The sequence below is a fragment of the Salvelinus namaycush genome, chromosome 28 (assembly GCF_016432855.1).
Source record: "Salvelinus namaycush isolate Seneca chromosome 28, SaNama_1.0, whole genome shotgun sequence".
Classification (NCBI taxonomy): domain Eukaryota; kingdom Metazoa; phylum Chordata; class Actinopteri; order Salmoniformes; family Salmonidae; genus Salvelinus; species Salvelinus namaycush.
Window position 1 is genome coordinate 31,041,510 of NC_052334.1, and position 17,594 is coordinate 31,059,103.

Here is a 17,594-nt window from a genome sequence, read left to right on the forward strand (position 1 = left end):
TGTACATTACAAATGCATAAAGGACCCAATGCATTCCTAATAAATAATAAACAGAGATGCATCTCTCACTTTGTTTCATGTCCTTCAAGCCTATCACAGCTGTAACATTACATAAACAATAATGAACCTGTATAATTGATTGGGGAAGATTTGTTTTATTGAACAGCATATCTATGTGTTACATTTCATAGTTAAGGTTATGGGTGCCTCCTGAGGCCAATATTCAGTCATGAGGTTCCCAAGTCATGTTTTGCCAAACAATAAAACATAATTGTATAATCAAATAACATAGTCTCAGCTTTCATCTTCTCTATGGACAACAAAGTATGCCCACCTGTACTTACTCATTGGCGAAGGACCATATTGTAGGACTATAGGGCACAAGCCCTTGTTGTCATTTCAGAGTGGTTGGATATTGAGGGGTAGTGAGGTGGTGGGTCTCATCTGTTTGGCATCGCCACCCTCACCATATGCTTTACACCAGAAGGTACAGCCAGACAAATGGCCTCCGGGGACATATAGTACATGAGCTGGCAGGCAATGGCGCTCATTTAATCTCATATCTACTCTAACAGAAATTATTAATAAACATTAGAACCTGCTATGGTGATGGTGAGCACTGAACCAGAAGTGTGTTAATTTCATAACCGAAAGGGAAAAAAAGACCACTCGTCTGATTCGGCCATCTTCATTATTAGAATGTGCATTAGTGTATTGGATGCGATGGAAGAGGAACGCACATTTTAACACACACAGATAATCCCCTGAATCTACGTCAGGTTTCAGGTGTTGCACCATGTGCCCACAGGAGAGCGACCAGTTGAACGTGCCACCTTGGCTCTATAGCTTTTAAGACAGGCGTCAGCAACAGGCAAACCCGCAACTTGGTTTTTTAAAAGTAATCATAAACAAAAACAAATTGGAGTGGGGGGTAGTTTTTGGAGAGAAAAAAAAGACTCCAAAATCACCAGGAATTGAGCTAAACATTTGTTCAATTTAGGAAATCTGTTCCCAAGTATTCCCACAAAAAAAAATATATCTCACCTTAATCAAGGTATGAAATTATTATTAGTTTCAAATACATTCTCTTTTTGTACAATTTATTATAATTACGCCCAACCATCCAATCCAACCAAAAACGCCCGCCGCTGGATCTAGTTGATGATCCCTGCTCTAAGATCATCACCGTCATTATCAAAATAATGATGATCAATTTGATTGGGTGGCAGGAAGCCTAGTGTTCAAATACCAGCTCAGGCGGGATAATCTGGTGCGGACTGAGCCGACAACCGGAGGGCTGTTCTCTGTAAGTTAATGAACAACAAAGTACATCTTATCTTAATATCTTATGATTATCATCACAGGAGGGGAAAGGTCAACCACGGCTTCACAATTCAAGGCTTTGCTGTGTCTGTAGGCACAGTCATTTCTGATGAGGCCTTTTTTGTTATCTCAAAACAAGACTGACTGCTTTCTCACTCCAGAACATCACCTCACTTGACCTTAACTTAGGGCTCCCGAGTGGTGCAGCGGTCTAAAGCACTGCATCTCAGTGCTAGAGGCTTCACTACAGACTCTGGTTCGATTCCAGGCTGTATCACAACCGGCTGTGATTGGGAGTCCCATAAGGCGGCGCACAATTGGCCCAGTGTCGTCCGGGTTATGGTTTGGCCGGGGTAGGCCGTCATTGTAAATAAGAATGTGTTCTTAACTGACTTGCGTAGTTAAATAAAGGTTAAAATTAAAAAACTCAGAAAACTATCGGCAATGACCCATTTTATGAGCACAAATAGTACTATTTCCATCGCTCACATAAACTAATCTCATACCACCTTTCCAGTGCTAGTGCCAATAGCTACAATATGTCAAATACATGTCAGTGCTACCTCTAACCGAAATAACTACTGTATACACACTATGATCAGTAGCCTAAACCAGAGCAATAGCCAGTCAGTACAACTTCCAATAGCCATAGCCACATGTCTACCATGTTAACAGTAGAGAACGGTACTGTACTCACTGTGGTCCTTCCCCTGCCTGGCTGCGGTGGCCACACTGGGCTGGGGTGTGGCAGGCATCAGGGCCTGACGGATGGCCTTCTCCCAGCCCTGGGCCACCTCCATGCCCACGCCTGAGGCTGTCAGCGCGGGGCTGTGGTATTGGCCCCCGTTGTTCTCCCCAACGTAGTAGACCATGGTGGAGGTGATGATTTCAAAGCAGTGTGGGTTGCTGCCCTGGGCTAGGCTACTGAGGTCCCTCGACTGTTCCACCTGCAGGATCTCTGAGAGAGGGATCTCCTGGGGGCCATGAGGGAGGGAGGTGCGAGAGAGAGAGAGAGAAAGAAAGAGAGAGAGAGAGAGAGAAAGAGAGCGAAAGAGAGAGAAAAAAAGAGAGAGAGAGAGAGAGAGAGAAAGAAAGAGTGAGAGCGAGAGAGAGAGAGAGAAAGAAAGAGAGAGAGAGAGCGAGAGAGAGAGCAAGAGAGAGAGCGAGAGAGAGAGAGAGAGAGAGAGAGAGAGAGAGAGAGAGAGAGATCAGGATCATAACAGACAAAAACAAAGAAAGCCACGACATCACCGCTAGTGATTGGGGAGAGAGAGGCACAGAAGACCAATACAACCATGAATACAACCATGATACACAGAAAACACCAGTCCAGTGAATACTCAAATACAAGAGAAAGACAGAGAAAGACAAGATTCACTGAATCAATTACTCACAAGATAGACAGATCAGACGGAAGCAGACACCAAATCCCCCGTAAAAGTCAGAGGTAAGTGCTGAAAAATCTCCCTCAGTTTAGCACACGTATCAGAAAGAGTAATTCAAAGTGGGTCCTAGTCCCTTTCCACAGTGTAGTGTATCCACAGCCCCTGCATAGTGCATAGCCTTTATCTGACAGCCCCTTAGAAGATATGTGGTGCAAAGGGCAGTTTGAGCACACTTTAAAAGTCCCCCTTCCCTCCAGCCTCGCTGTCAAATGCAAATCAAAGAAGAATGAGGAAGTCCCTAGCCAGTAGGAGTCCCTGTAGTGCCTCGTCCCCCCATCCTCCTCCCCTTTGGGTCCCCTGAGCGTGGCTCACCACAGAGTGTCAGATGAAGTGGTTGTGGTTAGCAGGGCCGGCACATATGCCCCAGGCTCGGGACCATTGAAGAGAAGAGGCCCCATGATTACAAGGAAGGACACCAGACCCCTATCTGGGCACGAGCCGCCTCGCTGCCAGCCACCAAGACGCGAGACAGAGCGACTACCATCGGACACCAATAACCTTCGGGGAAGGGGAGGGGAGAAGGGTTGGGTAATCTCAGTGAAGCCCCCTTACCCCCATAAAAGGGTTTTGGAAACCACAAGTACAGGGGTCTCGTCTTCAAAAAATAAGCATATATGACTTCCAAATGTAGAAAACGGCAGCCATCTGATGCGTCGCCACACAACCACCACCACTAATTAGATGACTGGAGGTAGAGAGAGGAGAGGAGGGGACAGCCACACGACAGTGGGCTCGGGGCTGAGAAGAACAGGAGAGAGAGAGAGAGAGAGAGAGAGAGAGAGAGAGAGAGAGAGAGAGAGAGAGAGAGAGAGAGAGAGAGAGAGAGAGAGAGAGAATGAGCCACCATTGACCATCGTTGTTATATGTTTACTTTCACAACGCAAGTGTTTTACTTTCCATGTCAATAAAGTACATTGAATTGAATTGTATTGAGAGACAGTGGGTGGAAATTCCCAAGAGACAGAGGCTACATTGGATAACCTAATGCCACCACTGGCCCAATCTGTACACACACTAGCGACAACATATAAAACAGAACGACCCATATGACAATATTTGAAAGAATAAGAAAAAACCCATTCACAAACAGCTAGTCTTCAATTAGTCTCCTGAGCGTCTTTAAGTACTGAGCGCCAAGTTGAAAATAAACGATAATGTAAAGCAGCCTTTCCTGTCCACTGTTGTCACTGCTGGGAAGATGGAGGGTGTGTCGGTTACAGCTAGTTTACCACTGGGAGAGTGGAGCTCAGAGTAGAAAATACCTCTTAAACTTGTTGAAAATGGCAGCCCCAATGTGGCGATCAGGCGATCATACAAACACACTTTATTAGCCTCTCAATCTCACACACACACACACACACACACACACACACACACACACACACACACACACACACACACACACACACACACACACACACACACACACACAAAACAAAAGTAGCTAGAAACCGTAGCAACAGAAACACTGTCACATCTCTAGCCGCAATCGGGGGAGTTGTCAAAGTGAAACAGCCACATGGTACAGAGGCTGGTACAGGCTCCCAGTTGCAAGGCTGTACTGAACATGTGGAAGCCTTTACACAGAGGGAACGAGGACTGCCTGCCTGCCTGGATACCTCAGTCCCCAGTGTCTAATTAAACAGCTATTAAGCCCCTGTGGCATGGTAAAGACTGCCTACACCACTGGTGTCACCATGGAACGGTCACACACTCTCTGAAGCTGGAGTTATAGCACTTGGAAATCATAATTACACAGTTCACTTTGTGTGTCAAATGTATTTGAACTGGACAAGAAAAGTTTATGGTGATGGTTTGGTAAGGCCTTTGAAAGAGGATATCTGACATGGATGATGCAAGTTACAATGTATTTTACAAATGTGTTGGACATCCCATTTTTTATCAGATTTCCCCAGCAAAAACCCTTAACATTTTCAGAGTAAAATACTGCTGATGACAAACAAGGTGGCTACAGACAGAAGCAAAAGCCCTTTCACTTTGCAGCCACACAGAAATGTCAGTGGACTGCTTGTGAGACCACAGGAGGAAGGCTGGGGGGTTTTCTCTGTGTCACCGACCTCACTGTAGTTTACAATTGCAACACAGCAGCCCCCAGTCTTATTCACACCCACTGACAACATTCAGCAGGCCCTTTTACATACTGTACACACCAGACAATAAAACACATCTTGAAATATCAGCAAAAAAAAAAAGGTTAATTTATTTAGGGGAAATTCCGTGTTTGGTTGAAACCATTCATTGGGTTTTAGACACTGTATAGACTCAGATAAATGACAATGAATGGTCTAAGGTTATGTTGTTCTGTGATATTTTTAATAGATTGTAAGAAAGTTCAATGTAAATGCAGACTCTCCATTTCATTCCACCATGCCTCTGTCTATGTCAGGCAATAGTTGACCTGTGGTGTTCAAATCAAACACAAAGTTCATTTCCCAAATCAAATCAAATGTTATTAGTCACATGTGCCGAATACAACAGGTGTAGACCTTACAGTGAAATGCTTACTTACAAACCTCTAACCAACAATGCAGTTAAAACAAATGGATAAGAATAAGAAATAAAAGTAACAAGTAATTAAAGAGCAGCAGTAAAATAACAATAGCGAGACTATATACAGGGGGGCACCAGTACAGAGTCCATGTGCGGGGGCACCGGTTAGTTGAGGTAATACGTACATGTAGGTAGAGTTATTCAAGTGACTATGCATACATGATAATAACAGAGTGTTGCAGCGGTGCAAAAGAGGGGGGGGGGGCAATGCAAATAGTCTGGGTAGCCATTTGAATAGGTGTTCAAGATTCTTATGGCTTGGGGGTAGAAGCTGTTTAGAAGCCTCTTGGACCTAGACTTGGCACTCCGGTACCTGCTTGCCGTGCGGTAGCAGAGAACAGTCTATGACTAGGGTGGCTGGAGTCTTTGACAATTTTTAGGGCCTTCTTCTGACACCACCTGGTACAGAGGTCCTGGATGGCAGGATGCTTGGCCCCAGTGATGTACTGGGCCATTTGTACTACCCTCTGTAGTGCTTTGCAGTCGGAGGCCGAGTAGTTGCCATACCAGGCAGTGGTGCAACCAGTCAGGATGCTCTCGATGGTGCAGCTGTAGAACCTTTTGAGGATCTGAAGACCCATGCCAAATCTTTTCAGTCTCCTGAGGGGGAATAGGTTTTGTCGTGCCCTCTTCACGACTGTCTTGGTGTGCTTGGACCATGTTAGTTTGTTGGTGATGTGGACACCAAGGAACTTGAAGCTCTCAACCTGCTCCACTGCAGTCCCGTTGATGAGAATGGGGGCATGCTCGGTCCTCTTTTTCCTGTAATCCACAATCATCTCCTTTGTCTTGATCACGTTGTGGGAGAGGTTGTTGTCCTGGCACCACACGGCCAGGTCTCTGACCTTTTTCCTATAGGCTGTCTCGTTGTTGTCGGTGATCAGGCCTACCACTGTTGTGTCATCGGCACACTTAATGATGGTGTTGGAGTCGTGCCTGGCCGTGCAGTCATGAGTGAACAGGGAGTACAAGACGGGACTGAGCACACACCCCTGAGGGGCCCCTGTGTTGAGGATCAGCGTGGTGGATGTGTTTTTACCTCCCCTTACCACCTGGGGGCGGCCCATCAGGAAGTCCAGGATCCAGTTGCAGAGGTAGGTGTTAAGTCCCAGGGTCCTTAGCTTATTGATGAGCTTTGAGGGCACTATGGTGTTGAACACTGAGCTGTAGTCAATGAATAGCATTCTCACATAGGTGTTCCTTTTGACCAGGTGGGAAAGAGCAGTGTGGAGTGCAATAGAGATTGCATCATCTGTGGATCTGTTGGGGCGATATGCAAATTGGAGTGGGTCTAGGGTTTCTGGGATAATGGTGTTGATGGTGTTGATGTGAGCCATGACCAGCCTTTCAAAGCACTTCATGGCTACAGACGTGAGTGCTACGGGTCGGTAGTCGTTTAGGCAGGTTACCTTAGTGTTCTTGGGCACAGGCACTATGGTGGTCTGCTTAAAACATGTTGGTATTACAGACTCGGACAGGGAAAGTTTGAAAATGTCAGTGAAGACACTTGCCAGTTGGTCAGCACATGCTCGCAATACACGTCCTGGTAATCCGTCTGGCCCTGCGGCCTTGTGAATATTGACCTGTTTAAAGATCTTACTCACATCGGCTGCGGAGAGTGTGATCACACAGTCTTCCAGAAGAGCCGGTGCTCTCATGCATGTTTCAGTGTTATTTACCTCGAAGCGAGCATAGAAGTAGTTTAGCTCGTCTTGTAGGCTCGTATCACTGGGCAGCTCTTGGCTGTGCTTCCCTTTGTAGTCTGTAATGGTTTGCAAGCTCTGCCACATCCGACGAGTGTAGTACGATTCGATCTTAGTCCTGTATTGACATTTTGCCTGTTTGATGGTTCGTTGGAGGGCATTGCGGGATATCTTATAAGCTTCCGGGTTAGAGTCCCGCTCCTTGAAAGCGGCAGCTCTAACTTTTAGCTCAGTGTGGATGTTGCCTGTAATCCATGATTTCTGGTTGGGGTATGTACGTACGGTCACTGTGGGGACGACGTCATCGATGCACTTATTGATGAAGCCAATGACTGATGTAGTGTACTCCTCAATGCCATCGGAGGAATCCCGGAACATATTCCAGTCTGTGCTAGCAAAACAGTCCTGTAGCTTTGCGTCTGCTTCATCTGACCACTTTTTATTGATCTAGTCACTGGTGCTTCCTGCTTTAATTTTTGCTTGTAAGCAGGAATCAGGAGGATAGAATTATGGTCAGATTTGCCAAATGTAGGGCGAGGGAGAGCTTTGAATGCGTCTCTGTGTGTGGAGTAAAGGTGGTCCAGAGTTTTTTCCCCTCTGGTTTTACATTTAACATGCAGATAGAAATTTGGTAAAACGGATTTAAGTTTCCCTGCATTAAGGTCCCCGGTTACTAGGAGTGCCGCCTCTGGGTGAGCGTTTTCTTGTTTGCTTATGGCGGAATACAGCTCATTCAATGCTGTCTTAGTGCCAGTCTCTGACTGTGGTGGTATGTCAACAGCTATGAAAAATACAGATGAAAACTCTCTAGGTAGGTAGTGTGTTCTACAGTTTATCATGAGATACTCTACCTCAAGCGAGCAATACCTTGAGACTTCCTTAGATATCGTGCACCAGCTGTTACTTACAAATATACATAGCCCGCCTCCCCTTGTCTTACCAGACGCCGCTGTTCTATCCTGCCGGTGCAGCGTATAACCAGCCAGCTGTATGTTGATAGTGTCATCGTTCAGCCATGTCTCCGTGAAGCATTAGATATTACAGTTTTGAATGTCCCGTTGGTAGTTTAATCTTCCCCGTAGGGAATTTATTGTCCAAAGATTGCCCGTTTGCTAGCAGAATGGAAGGAAGTGGGGGTTTATTCGATCGCCTACGAATTCTCAGAAGGCAGCCCGCCCTCCGGCCCCTTTTTCTCTGCCTCCTCTTCACGCAAATCACGGGGATCCGGGCCTGTTCCCGAGAAAGCTGTATATCGTTCGCGTCGGCCTCGTCAGACTCGTTAAAGGAAAAAAAGTATTCTGCCAGTCCATGGTGAGTAATCGCAGTCCTGATGTCCAGAAGTTATTTTCGGTCATAAGAGATGGTAGCGACAACTTTATGTATAAAATAAGTAAAAAAAACATGTTACAAACAATGCAAATCAACAAGCAAAAAACACAATCGGTTGGTGGCACGTAAAATGTCTGCCTTCTTCTCCGGCACCATCTTACCGCTATCTTGCTCTCTCACCTTATAAAACTTGGCTCCAGTGTCGTTCTGGAACAGGCTGAGGCTCTTGGTGTCCAGCCTCCAGTAGTGTCTCTTCCTCAGGTTGTCTCTGCTGGTGTAGTGGACCATCCAGCCCTCCCTCACCATGGTGGAGCTCCTCCTCTTGGTCTGTTTGATGGACTGGACCACCCGCATCAGAGGGATGTTACTGCTGGTGGATGGGCTGGACACACACACACACAGAAATGTTTATTAAAACATTTGTCACAAAGTACTTAGCAGCAAACTGGACCTGAGCAACAATGGAAAGGATGCAAGGAAGAAGTTAGATAGATACAGTTGAAGTCGGAACTTTACATACACCGTAGCCAAATATATTTAAACTCAGTTTTTCACAATTCCTGACATTTAATCCAAGAAAAAATTCCCTGTTTTAGGTCAGTTAGGATCACCACTTTATTTTAAGAATGTGAAATGTCAAAATAATAGTAGAGAGAATGATTTATTTCAGCTTTTATTTCATCACATTCCCAGTGGGTCAGAAGTTTACATGCTACCAAATACTAATTGAGTGTATTGCCTTTAAATTGTTTAACGAGGGTCAAACATTTCGGGTAGCCTTCCACAAGCTTCCCATAAAAAGTTGGGTGAATTTTGGCCCATTCCTCCTGACAGAGCTGGTGTAACTGAGTCAGGTTTGTAGGCCTCCTTGCTCACACACGCTTTTTCAGTTCTGCCCACAAATATTCTATAGGATTGAGGTCAGGGCCTTGTGATGGTCACTCCAATACCTTGACTTTGTTGTCCTTAAACCATTTTGTCACAACTTTGGAAGTATGCTTGGGGTCATTGTTCATTTGGAAGACCCATTTGCGACCAAGCTTTAACCTCTACTTCATCACCCTCCCAGATCCGGGATCCTCCTCATCAAAAAAGCTGACTAGCATAGCCTAGCCTAACGGGACAGGGATATCATATAATATAATTTTCATGAAATCACAAGTCCAATACAGCAAATGAAAGATAAACATCTTGTGAATCCAGCCATCATTTCCGATTTTTAAAATGTTTTACAGCAAAAACACAATATGTATTTCTATTAGCTAACCACAATAGCCAAACACACAACCGCATATTTTAACCATGTTTCCACCGCATAGGTAGCTTTCACAAAACCGACAAAATAGAGATAAAATTAGTCACTAACCAAGAAACACCTTCATCAGATGACAGTCTTATAACATGTTATACAATACATTTATGTTTTGTTCGAAAATGTGCATATTTGAGGTATAAATCATAGTTTTACATTGCAGCCACCATCAAAAATAGCACCAAAGCAGCCAGAATAATTACAGAGAGCAACGTGAAATACATAAATACTCATCATAAAACATTTATGAAAAATACATGGTGTACAGCAAATGAAAGATAAACATCTTGTGAATCCAGCCAATATTTCAGATTTTTTAAGTGTTTTACAGTGAAAACACAATATAGAATTATATTAGCTTACCACAATAGCCAAACACACAAACGCATTTATTCACCGCAAAGGTAGCTTTTGTAAAAACCAGCAATAGATATAAAAGTAATCACTAACCTTTGGACAACTTCATCAGATAACAGTCTTATAACATCATGTTATACAATACATTTATGTTTTGTTCGAAAATGTGCATATTTACAGCTTCAAATCGTGGTTATACATTGTGAATACGTAGCAACATTTCCCCAGAATGTCCGGAGATATTTTGGACACTCACCTAATCTGACCAAAGAACTCATCATAAACTTTACATAAAAATACTTGTTGTATGGCAAATTAAAGATACACTGGTTCTTAATGCAACCGCTGTGTTAGATTTAAAAAAAATAACTTTACCACAACATACAGCTTGGGTTATTGTGAGACAGCGCTCACCAACACGGCGGAGAATAGGCATCAACATATTACACAGAAATACGAAATAACATCATAAATGTTTTCTTACTTTTGCTGAGCTTCCATCAGAATGTTGTGCAAGGAGTCCTTGGTCCAGAATAAATCGTTTTTTGATTTTAGAATGTCCATTTCTTCTGTCGAATTCGCGCCACAATGCTAGCCAAGGTTGCTAACATTCCCATCCTCTCTTGGCGCAAAGAACGGAAAACTCCAAAAGTCCCAATAAACGTTGAATAAACTGATAAAACTCGGTTGAAAAAAACTACTTTATGATGTTATTATCATATGTATCAAATAAAATCAGAGCCGGAGATATTCGCCGTGTATACCGAACGCTTTTCAGAAGACAATGTCGAGGTCCCTCGCGCGCCGTCGAAGACAAAGAAAATACCGGACCTGTCACTCCAAAAGCTCTTATTCGGCCTCAGATCAAGCTAGACACCCCATTCCACCTTCCACTGCCTGTTGACATCTAGTGGAAGGCGTATGAAGTGCATACAGATCCATAAATAAAAGCCAGTTGAATAGGCAGGCCCTGACACAGAGCCTCATTTTCAGAATTTTCACTTCCTGTATGGAAGTTTGCTGCCAAATGAGTTCTTTTTTACTCACAGATATAATTCAAACAGTTTTAGAAACTTGAGAGTGTTTTCTATCCAATAGTAATAATAATATGCATATTGTATGATCTAGAACAGAGTACGAGGCCGTTTCATTTGGGCACGATTTTTTCCAAAGTGAAAACAGCGCCCCCGTATTGACAAGAAGTTTTTAACTTTCTGACTGATGTCTTGAGATGTTGCTTCTATATATCCACATAATTTTCCTCCCTCATGATGCCATCTATTTTGTAAAGTGCACCAGTCCCTCCTGCAGCAAAACACCCCCACAACATGATGCTGCCACCCCCGTGCTTCACGATTGGGATGGTGTTCTTCGGCTTGCAAGCATCCCCCTTTTTCCTCCTAACATAATGATGGTCATTATGGCCAAACAGTTCTATTTTTGTTTCATCAGACTAGAGGACATTCTCCAAAAAGTACGATCTTTGTCCCCATGTGCAGTTGCAAACCATAGTCTGCCTTTTTAATGGTGGTTTTGGAGCAGTGGCTTCTTCCTTGCTGAGCGGCCTTTCAGGTTATGTCAATATAGGACTCGTTTTACTGTGGATATATATACTTTTGTACCTGTTTCCTCCAGCATCTTCACAAGGGCCTTTGCTCTTGTCCTGGGATTGATTTGCATTTTTCTCACCAAATTACGTTCATCTCTAGGAGACAGAGCGCGTCTCCTTCCTGAGCGGTATGATGGCTGCGTGGTCCCATGGTGTTTATACTTGCGTACTATTGTTTGTACAGATGAACGTGGTACCTTCAGGCATTTGGAAATTGCCAGACTTGTGGAGGTCTACAATTATTTTTCTGAGGTCTTGGCTGATTTCTTTTGATTTTCCCATGATGTCAAGCAAAGAGGCACTGAGTTTGAAGGTAGGCCTTGAAATACATTCACTGGTACACCTCCAATTGACTCAAGTTTTTTATATATTTTTATTTTACTAGGCAAGTCAGTTAAGAACAAATTCTTATTTTCAATGACGGCCTAGGAACAGTGGGTTAACTGCCTTGTTCAGGGGCAGACCGACAGATTTGTACCTTGTCAGCTCGGGGATTCGGTTACTAGTCCAACGCTCTAACCCCTAGGCTACCTGCCGCCTGTCAATTAGCCTATCAGAAGCTTCTAAAGCCATGACATCATTTTCTGGAATTTTCCAAGCTGTTTAAGGGCACAGTCAACTTAGTGTATGTAAACTTCTGACCCACTGGAATTGTGATACAGTGAATTGATTATAAGTGAAATAATCTGTCTGTAAACAATTGTTGGAAAAATTACTTGTGTCATGTACAAAGTAGATGTCCTAACCGACTTGCCAAAACTATAGATAGTTAACAAGAAATTTGTGGAGTGGTTGAAAAACGTGTTTTAATGACTCCAACCTAAGTGTATGTAAACTTCCAACTTCAACTGTCTTTGTGTACACAACTATTACTCTATAAGTTAACGTAAATACCTGATGGTCTTGATCGGCTCCTCGTCCTTCTCGCGGTCCAGGAAAGGAGAGTCTATGTAGAACATCTTGTGTTCTGGGGTTGAAGGTTCCTCAGAGTCATCCAGTAGTCCTCTGGTGCTCTCCACATCACTACTATCCACCTCCATGGTACTGTCAGAGTCAGGTCCCGGGCTGGCAGGCTCTGTGGACACACACAACGACAGATGTGCTACTCAGCTACTGTATGACTCATGACATGGGCATGATATCAATGTGAAATAAAAGAGGTAAACAGAAAGTACCTCCATTGAAGGAAACCTCGCCCAAGCAGTCTCTTGGTACCTTTGATGCACACCGCTTATGGCAATTGAATTTACAATCTGAAAAGAAAGTATAGAAAACATTGATTTAATAGCACAATTTGTAGCTCTAGCGACAGTAAGGTAAAGCGGTCTAGGCAGATAATGACAGAGGGATATACAGATATACAGAGACAAAGGAAGGTCGGATCTTACCTTTGCACTGCATGCCCTGGCGGAACAGGCCCTTGAGCAGCCGTTTGCAGTACTGACAGATGGTTGGCCGGGTGTAGGTGTGGATGGCGAAGGTGTGAGGCACCTTGACTCGCCCCAGCACCATCTTCTCCATCCAGATGGGCCGGCCACTCCATGACAGGATCCTCTTCCCTGCCTCCTGGTGGGAGCGCTGCTGCAGGGGACAGAGGGAAGCGGAGGAGGAGGTGGAAGGAAGGAAGGAAGGAAGGAAGGAAGGAAGGAAGGAAGGAAGGAAGGAAGGAAGGAAGGAAGGAAGGAAGGAAGGAAGGAAGGAAGGAAGGAAGGAAGGAAGGAAGGAAGGAAGGAAGGAAGGAAGGAAGGAAGGAAGGAAGGAAGGAAGGAGAGAGGGAAGGAGGGGCAGATGGAACAAGTATGTGAACCAAGGGAAGGGGGAGTGAGGGAAAGATGAAAAAAGGAAGGACGGACATAGCAAGAGGGAAGGAGGGGAGGGATGGCGGGTCCGTTCAATGAAAGAGACAGCCACACAGTACAAAACACACAAACATGGGCTAGAATTAACAAGTGTTTCATTTCATTAGTCTAACTGAATTTGCATTGACCTTTCATAAGCACTGGTCACCATTGAGAATATTCCATCCAGCTAGCCTCCATCCAGCTAGCCTCATACAAACAAGTTTCATAATCCTAGTTTATTAAATTCAATTTGCTGTCGTGTTTCACAATAAGATATTTCAAGAGATTTGGCAGACGAACTTAGACAATTGATAAGAAACAACAAGACATGACCTAGTAGTTGATGTTTTGCCATCTGACAAATGTGTCTCAATCAGAATAACAGTTAGACTACAATCACATTGAACATATAAGAAAGTAACTGATTAGAACTGGTTAGTAACTCTACTGTAGATTAAAACCCTACAGTACATTCATAAGGGACGTTGAGGGACACCATTTTCACTTTGTAAGCAATAAACTGTGCAAGGGTGTAACTTTATAAGGAAATGCATTTACATAGCCCCTTTCACTGGGTCTCAAAGCTCTTTACATTGTACAGAATGTATCTTTACCACAGGACATCTCTCTCCACCAATGGAAGCGCAGGTCTTACCTCCTCCAGGACGACCACAGCATGTTCGGTGGGACCAGGGAGGGGCCGGGGGACTGAGAGCGAGGGGCCCGGCGGGGAGACGTTGGACAGACGTCTCTTCCTCACCCCACTGCAGTTGTTGGGGATCTTGAAGACACAGCGCTTGTGATAGTTCAGCCCACAACCTGGAAGTACACAGGACACTAATTACACATGAAGAATAACACACATTCTGTACAGTACATGCTACACGCAACAAACACAAACAGACTGTTTCTTTGGATGTCGGCATTGGGGCGTGATAAACTCAGCTATGCAACACTTCATACTCAGCCATATACATGTCTTGAGATATTTGTCAAGACATATTGAGACACCTTAAGACACGTCCTGGAATAATCAGTCTCAAGAAGGAAAATCAGTACGTTAGTACAGTAGGGCAGCATCAATTTGATTCTTCCCTCCATTCTCTTAAATGTCCACAAGAGGGCTCTACATGCAGTCAATGGATCACATTCTTCCTCGGAGAAAGCTTTAAAGGCTTTTTAGTGGCATGAAAATAGCAGGGAATAAAATAGATCTGATAACAAACTACATGCAATTCTACATTCCACATTTCCACATTTCAATGTAATTTAACTAGCTATAACAGTCCAATTCTTTCCTCCAATCTGAGTGTCTGTTGCATCCCTGTCCTGACTGGCCCTGGGGAAGGTTGTGCTATACTGACGGACAGGCTGGATCCATCTGAGAGGGTTAGAGTAGAGCAGCAGCACTAAAGAGCCTTTGAAGGCTGAGTCCAACGCTTGGCATCAGTACACTGGGCTCCATTTAAAGAGGCCGGCTCTTCAAAGGCCTGCTTTAGTAATGGGGGGAAGTCACACACTCCACTGAGGCTTCCTGCTGCACGGCCCTACCAGCCTTAATGTACCCCTCAGACTGGACCAAGAGAAGGGCCTGTTTGATTTGTGTGTGCGTGAGTGTATGAGTCAGGTAAAAATTTGACACCTTGGGCTTAGGTTCACAGTGCGCCCCGGCTTTGATGCGAAAGAGAGCTTGTGTGAGTGTGTGCCACAGGCGGCTGGGGGCACCTTAATTAGGAGGATGAGCTCGTAGTTTCCATGTGTCTGGTACCATTCTATTCACTCCATTCCAGACATTATTATAAGCCGTCCTCCCCTCAGCAGTCTCCTGTGTGTGTGTGTGTGTGTGTGTGTGTGTGTGTGTGTGTGTGTGTGTGTGTGTGTGTGTGTGTGTGTGTGTGTGTGTGTGTGTGTGTGTGTGTGTGTGTGTGTGTGTGTGAGTGTGAGTGTGAGTGTGCGTGCGTGCTTACCTTCACATTTGAGCCCCTGGCGGACGAGGCCCCATAGCATCTCCCCACAGTAGTCACAGAAGGTGGGCGCTTTGTAGGAGTGGACATATAGAGCATGGGGCCGGATCTGGAAGTCCCCTACTGTGGCTAAAGCTGCAATCCAGAGACAACTTAAAACAAAAACATGGCAAACAAAACTAAAGGAAAGCAAATCAACTTCAAACACAGAAACCAAAGAATGAAAATGACAAAAAGAAGAAAAGGAATTAAGTGAATATGTTTAGTGTACACTGTAATGCAAAGGAGTGTGATGCTGTTTTGTCATCCATTAATAGTCAGATGATCTGGTATGTCTGTGCGCATAGAACTAGCTAGAACTCAGATCCAGGGAACAAACTGTTCACACGGTGGAGTCAACACATCCGTATCTGACAGTCTGACCTGGGAAGTACCCTATAAGCTCATATGGGAGGCACTCAGGAACAGCAGGAGACGCCAGAGGGAAAATATGTTCTGTTCCGAGGTCATGGTTTTTCTCACTAGGGCCAGTGCTATAACATCCCATTAACAACACAGTGCTACAACAGCCTCCTTACAGTAGGGGTCAGTATAGCAGAAATGAACAGCAAGCTACAAGGTTGTCTACACCGTTATCTGTTTCAGAGTGATCTGGCATTACAGAGCACACTAAAGACCAGACAGACAGACATTCAACAGAACAGGATCACATAATGATAATGGGTTATTGAGATGATGAGTTCATAGTATGGTTGAGTTCATAGCTGTTGTGGTTTGTGTTAGAGGGACTTTATGAGGTCATTCTTGGAAGGGACAGTTAGTTCACAGGAGTGACTCATCCAAGATGTGAATAAGAGATAGCTATTTGCTACCAAACCTGTGCAATTGCATCCCCTAAGGACCAGAACTGGCAGTGAGAAGTAGCAGAGCAGCTCCAAATCAAGATCATCTATACAGAGCAGTCTCTTTCTCACAGTTCTTTTGCAATAATGTATGCTGTTGTGGTGTTACCACTGACCAACAAGGGAATCATTATCTTTTATACCAGAATATAGGTGAAAAACCCTGTGTGACGTCACTAACTATTTGTGTGGGGTTTTGTGTTTCAGTGAGTTCATGGGTGTTTTTTTCAGGTTCAGTTCTCTAATAAGATCAAGATGAAATCCCAGCATCCCATGCAAGTTGCACCAGGGACATTCTCTGTAGCTGTTGCCATGACGAGATACATATGGACACACACCAACTCCATATGAATAATATATATTTCATTAACTTTATCAGTGGAGGCTCCTCAGAGGAGGAAGAGGAGGACCATCCGCCTCAGTTAATTTCATAAAAATAAACATTTTACAACATTGAAAAAGTTATCCTTTTTAGATAAAACTATACTAAATATATTCACGTCACCAAATAATTGATTAAAACACTGTTTTGAAATAAAGGTCTACAGTAGCCTCCCCAGCACTCTGTAGGGTAGCACCATGGTGTAGCTGGAGGACAGCTAGCTTCCGTCCTCCTCTTTGTACATTGACTTCAATACAAAACCTAGGAGGCTCTTGGTTCTCACCCCCTTCCATAGACTTACACAGTAATTATGACAACTTCCCGAGGGCGTCTCCCGAGTGGCACAGCGGTCTAAGGCACTGCATCTCAGTGCTAGAGGAGTCATTACAGACCCTGGTTCGATGCCAGGCTATATCACAACCGGCCGTGATTGGGAGTCCCATAAGGCGGCGCACAATTGGCCCAGCGTTGTCTGGGTTTGGCCGGGGTAGGCATTCATTGTAAATAAGAATATGTTCTTAACTGACTTGTCTAGTTAAATAAAAGGTAAATAAATAAAAACTTCCTCCAAACTTCCTCCAACTTCCTCCAACCGAGCTCTTGCAGCATGAACTGTTGTCCACCCAATCAAAGGATCAGAGAATGTATCTAGTCCCGAAAGCATAAGCTACAGCTAGCTAGCACTGCAGTGCATAGAATGTGTTGAGTAGTTGACTCAAAGAGAGAGAAAGACAATAGTTGAACAGTTTTGAACAAATTAATTTCTTCAAAAATAAAGGAGAAGCAAGAGAGAGAGATTGTCATTTTTTTCACTTTCAGTTTCACTTACTTAGCTAGCAAATGCAGCTGACTTGTT

At 44.2% G+C, this 17,594-nt stretch overlaps 1 protein-coding gene across 1 annotated transcript in view; it reads right to left on the minus strand.

The window, feature by feature from the left end:
- The window catches only part of LOC120023572 (serine/threonine-protein kinase D3-like), a 72,755-nt gene that overhangs the window by 4,671 nt on the left and 50,490 nt on the right, over nt 1–17,594 (minus strand). Inside the window, exons 3-9 of the mRNA XM_038967609.1 lie at nt 15,458–15,589; nt 14,146–14,309; nt 13,038–13,230; nt 12,825–12,902; nt 12,544–12,724; nt 8,552–8,753; nt 2,021–2,297 (exon numbers count right to left, since the gene is read on the minus strand). Coding sequence (XP_038823537.1) covers nt 2,021–2,297; nt 8,552–8,753; nt 12,544–12,724; nt 12,825–12,902; nt 13,038–13,230; nt 14,146–14,309; nt 15,458–15,589 — 1,227 coding nt within the window. The remainder of the gene's footprint in view (nt 1–2,020; nt 2,298–8,551; nt 8,754–12,543; nt 12,725–12,824; nt 12,903–13,037; nt 13,231–14,145; nt 14,310–15,457; nt 15,590–17,594) is intronic.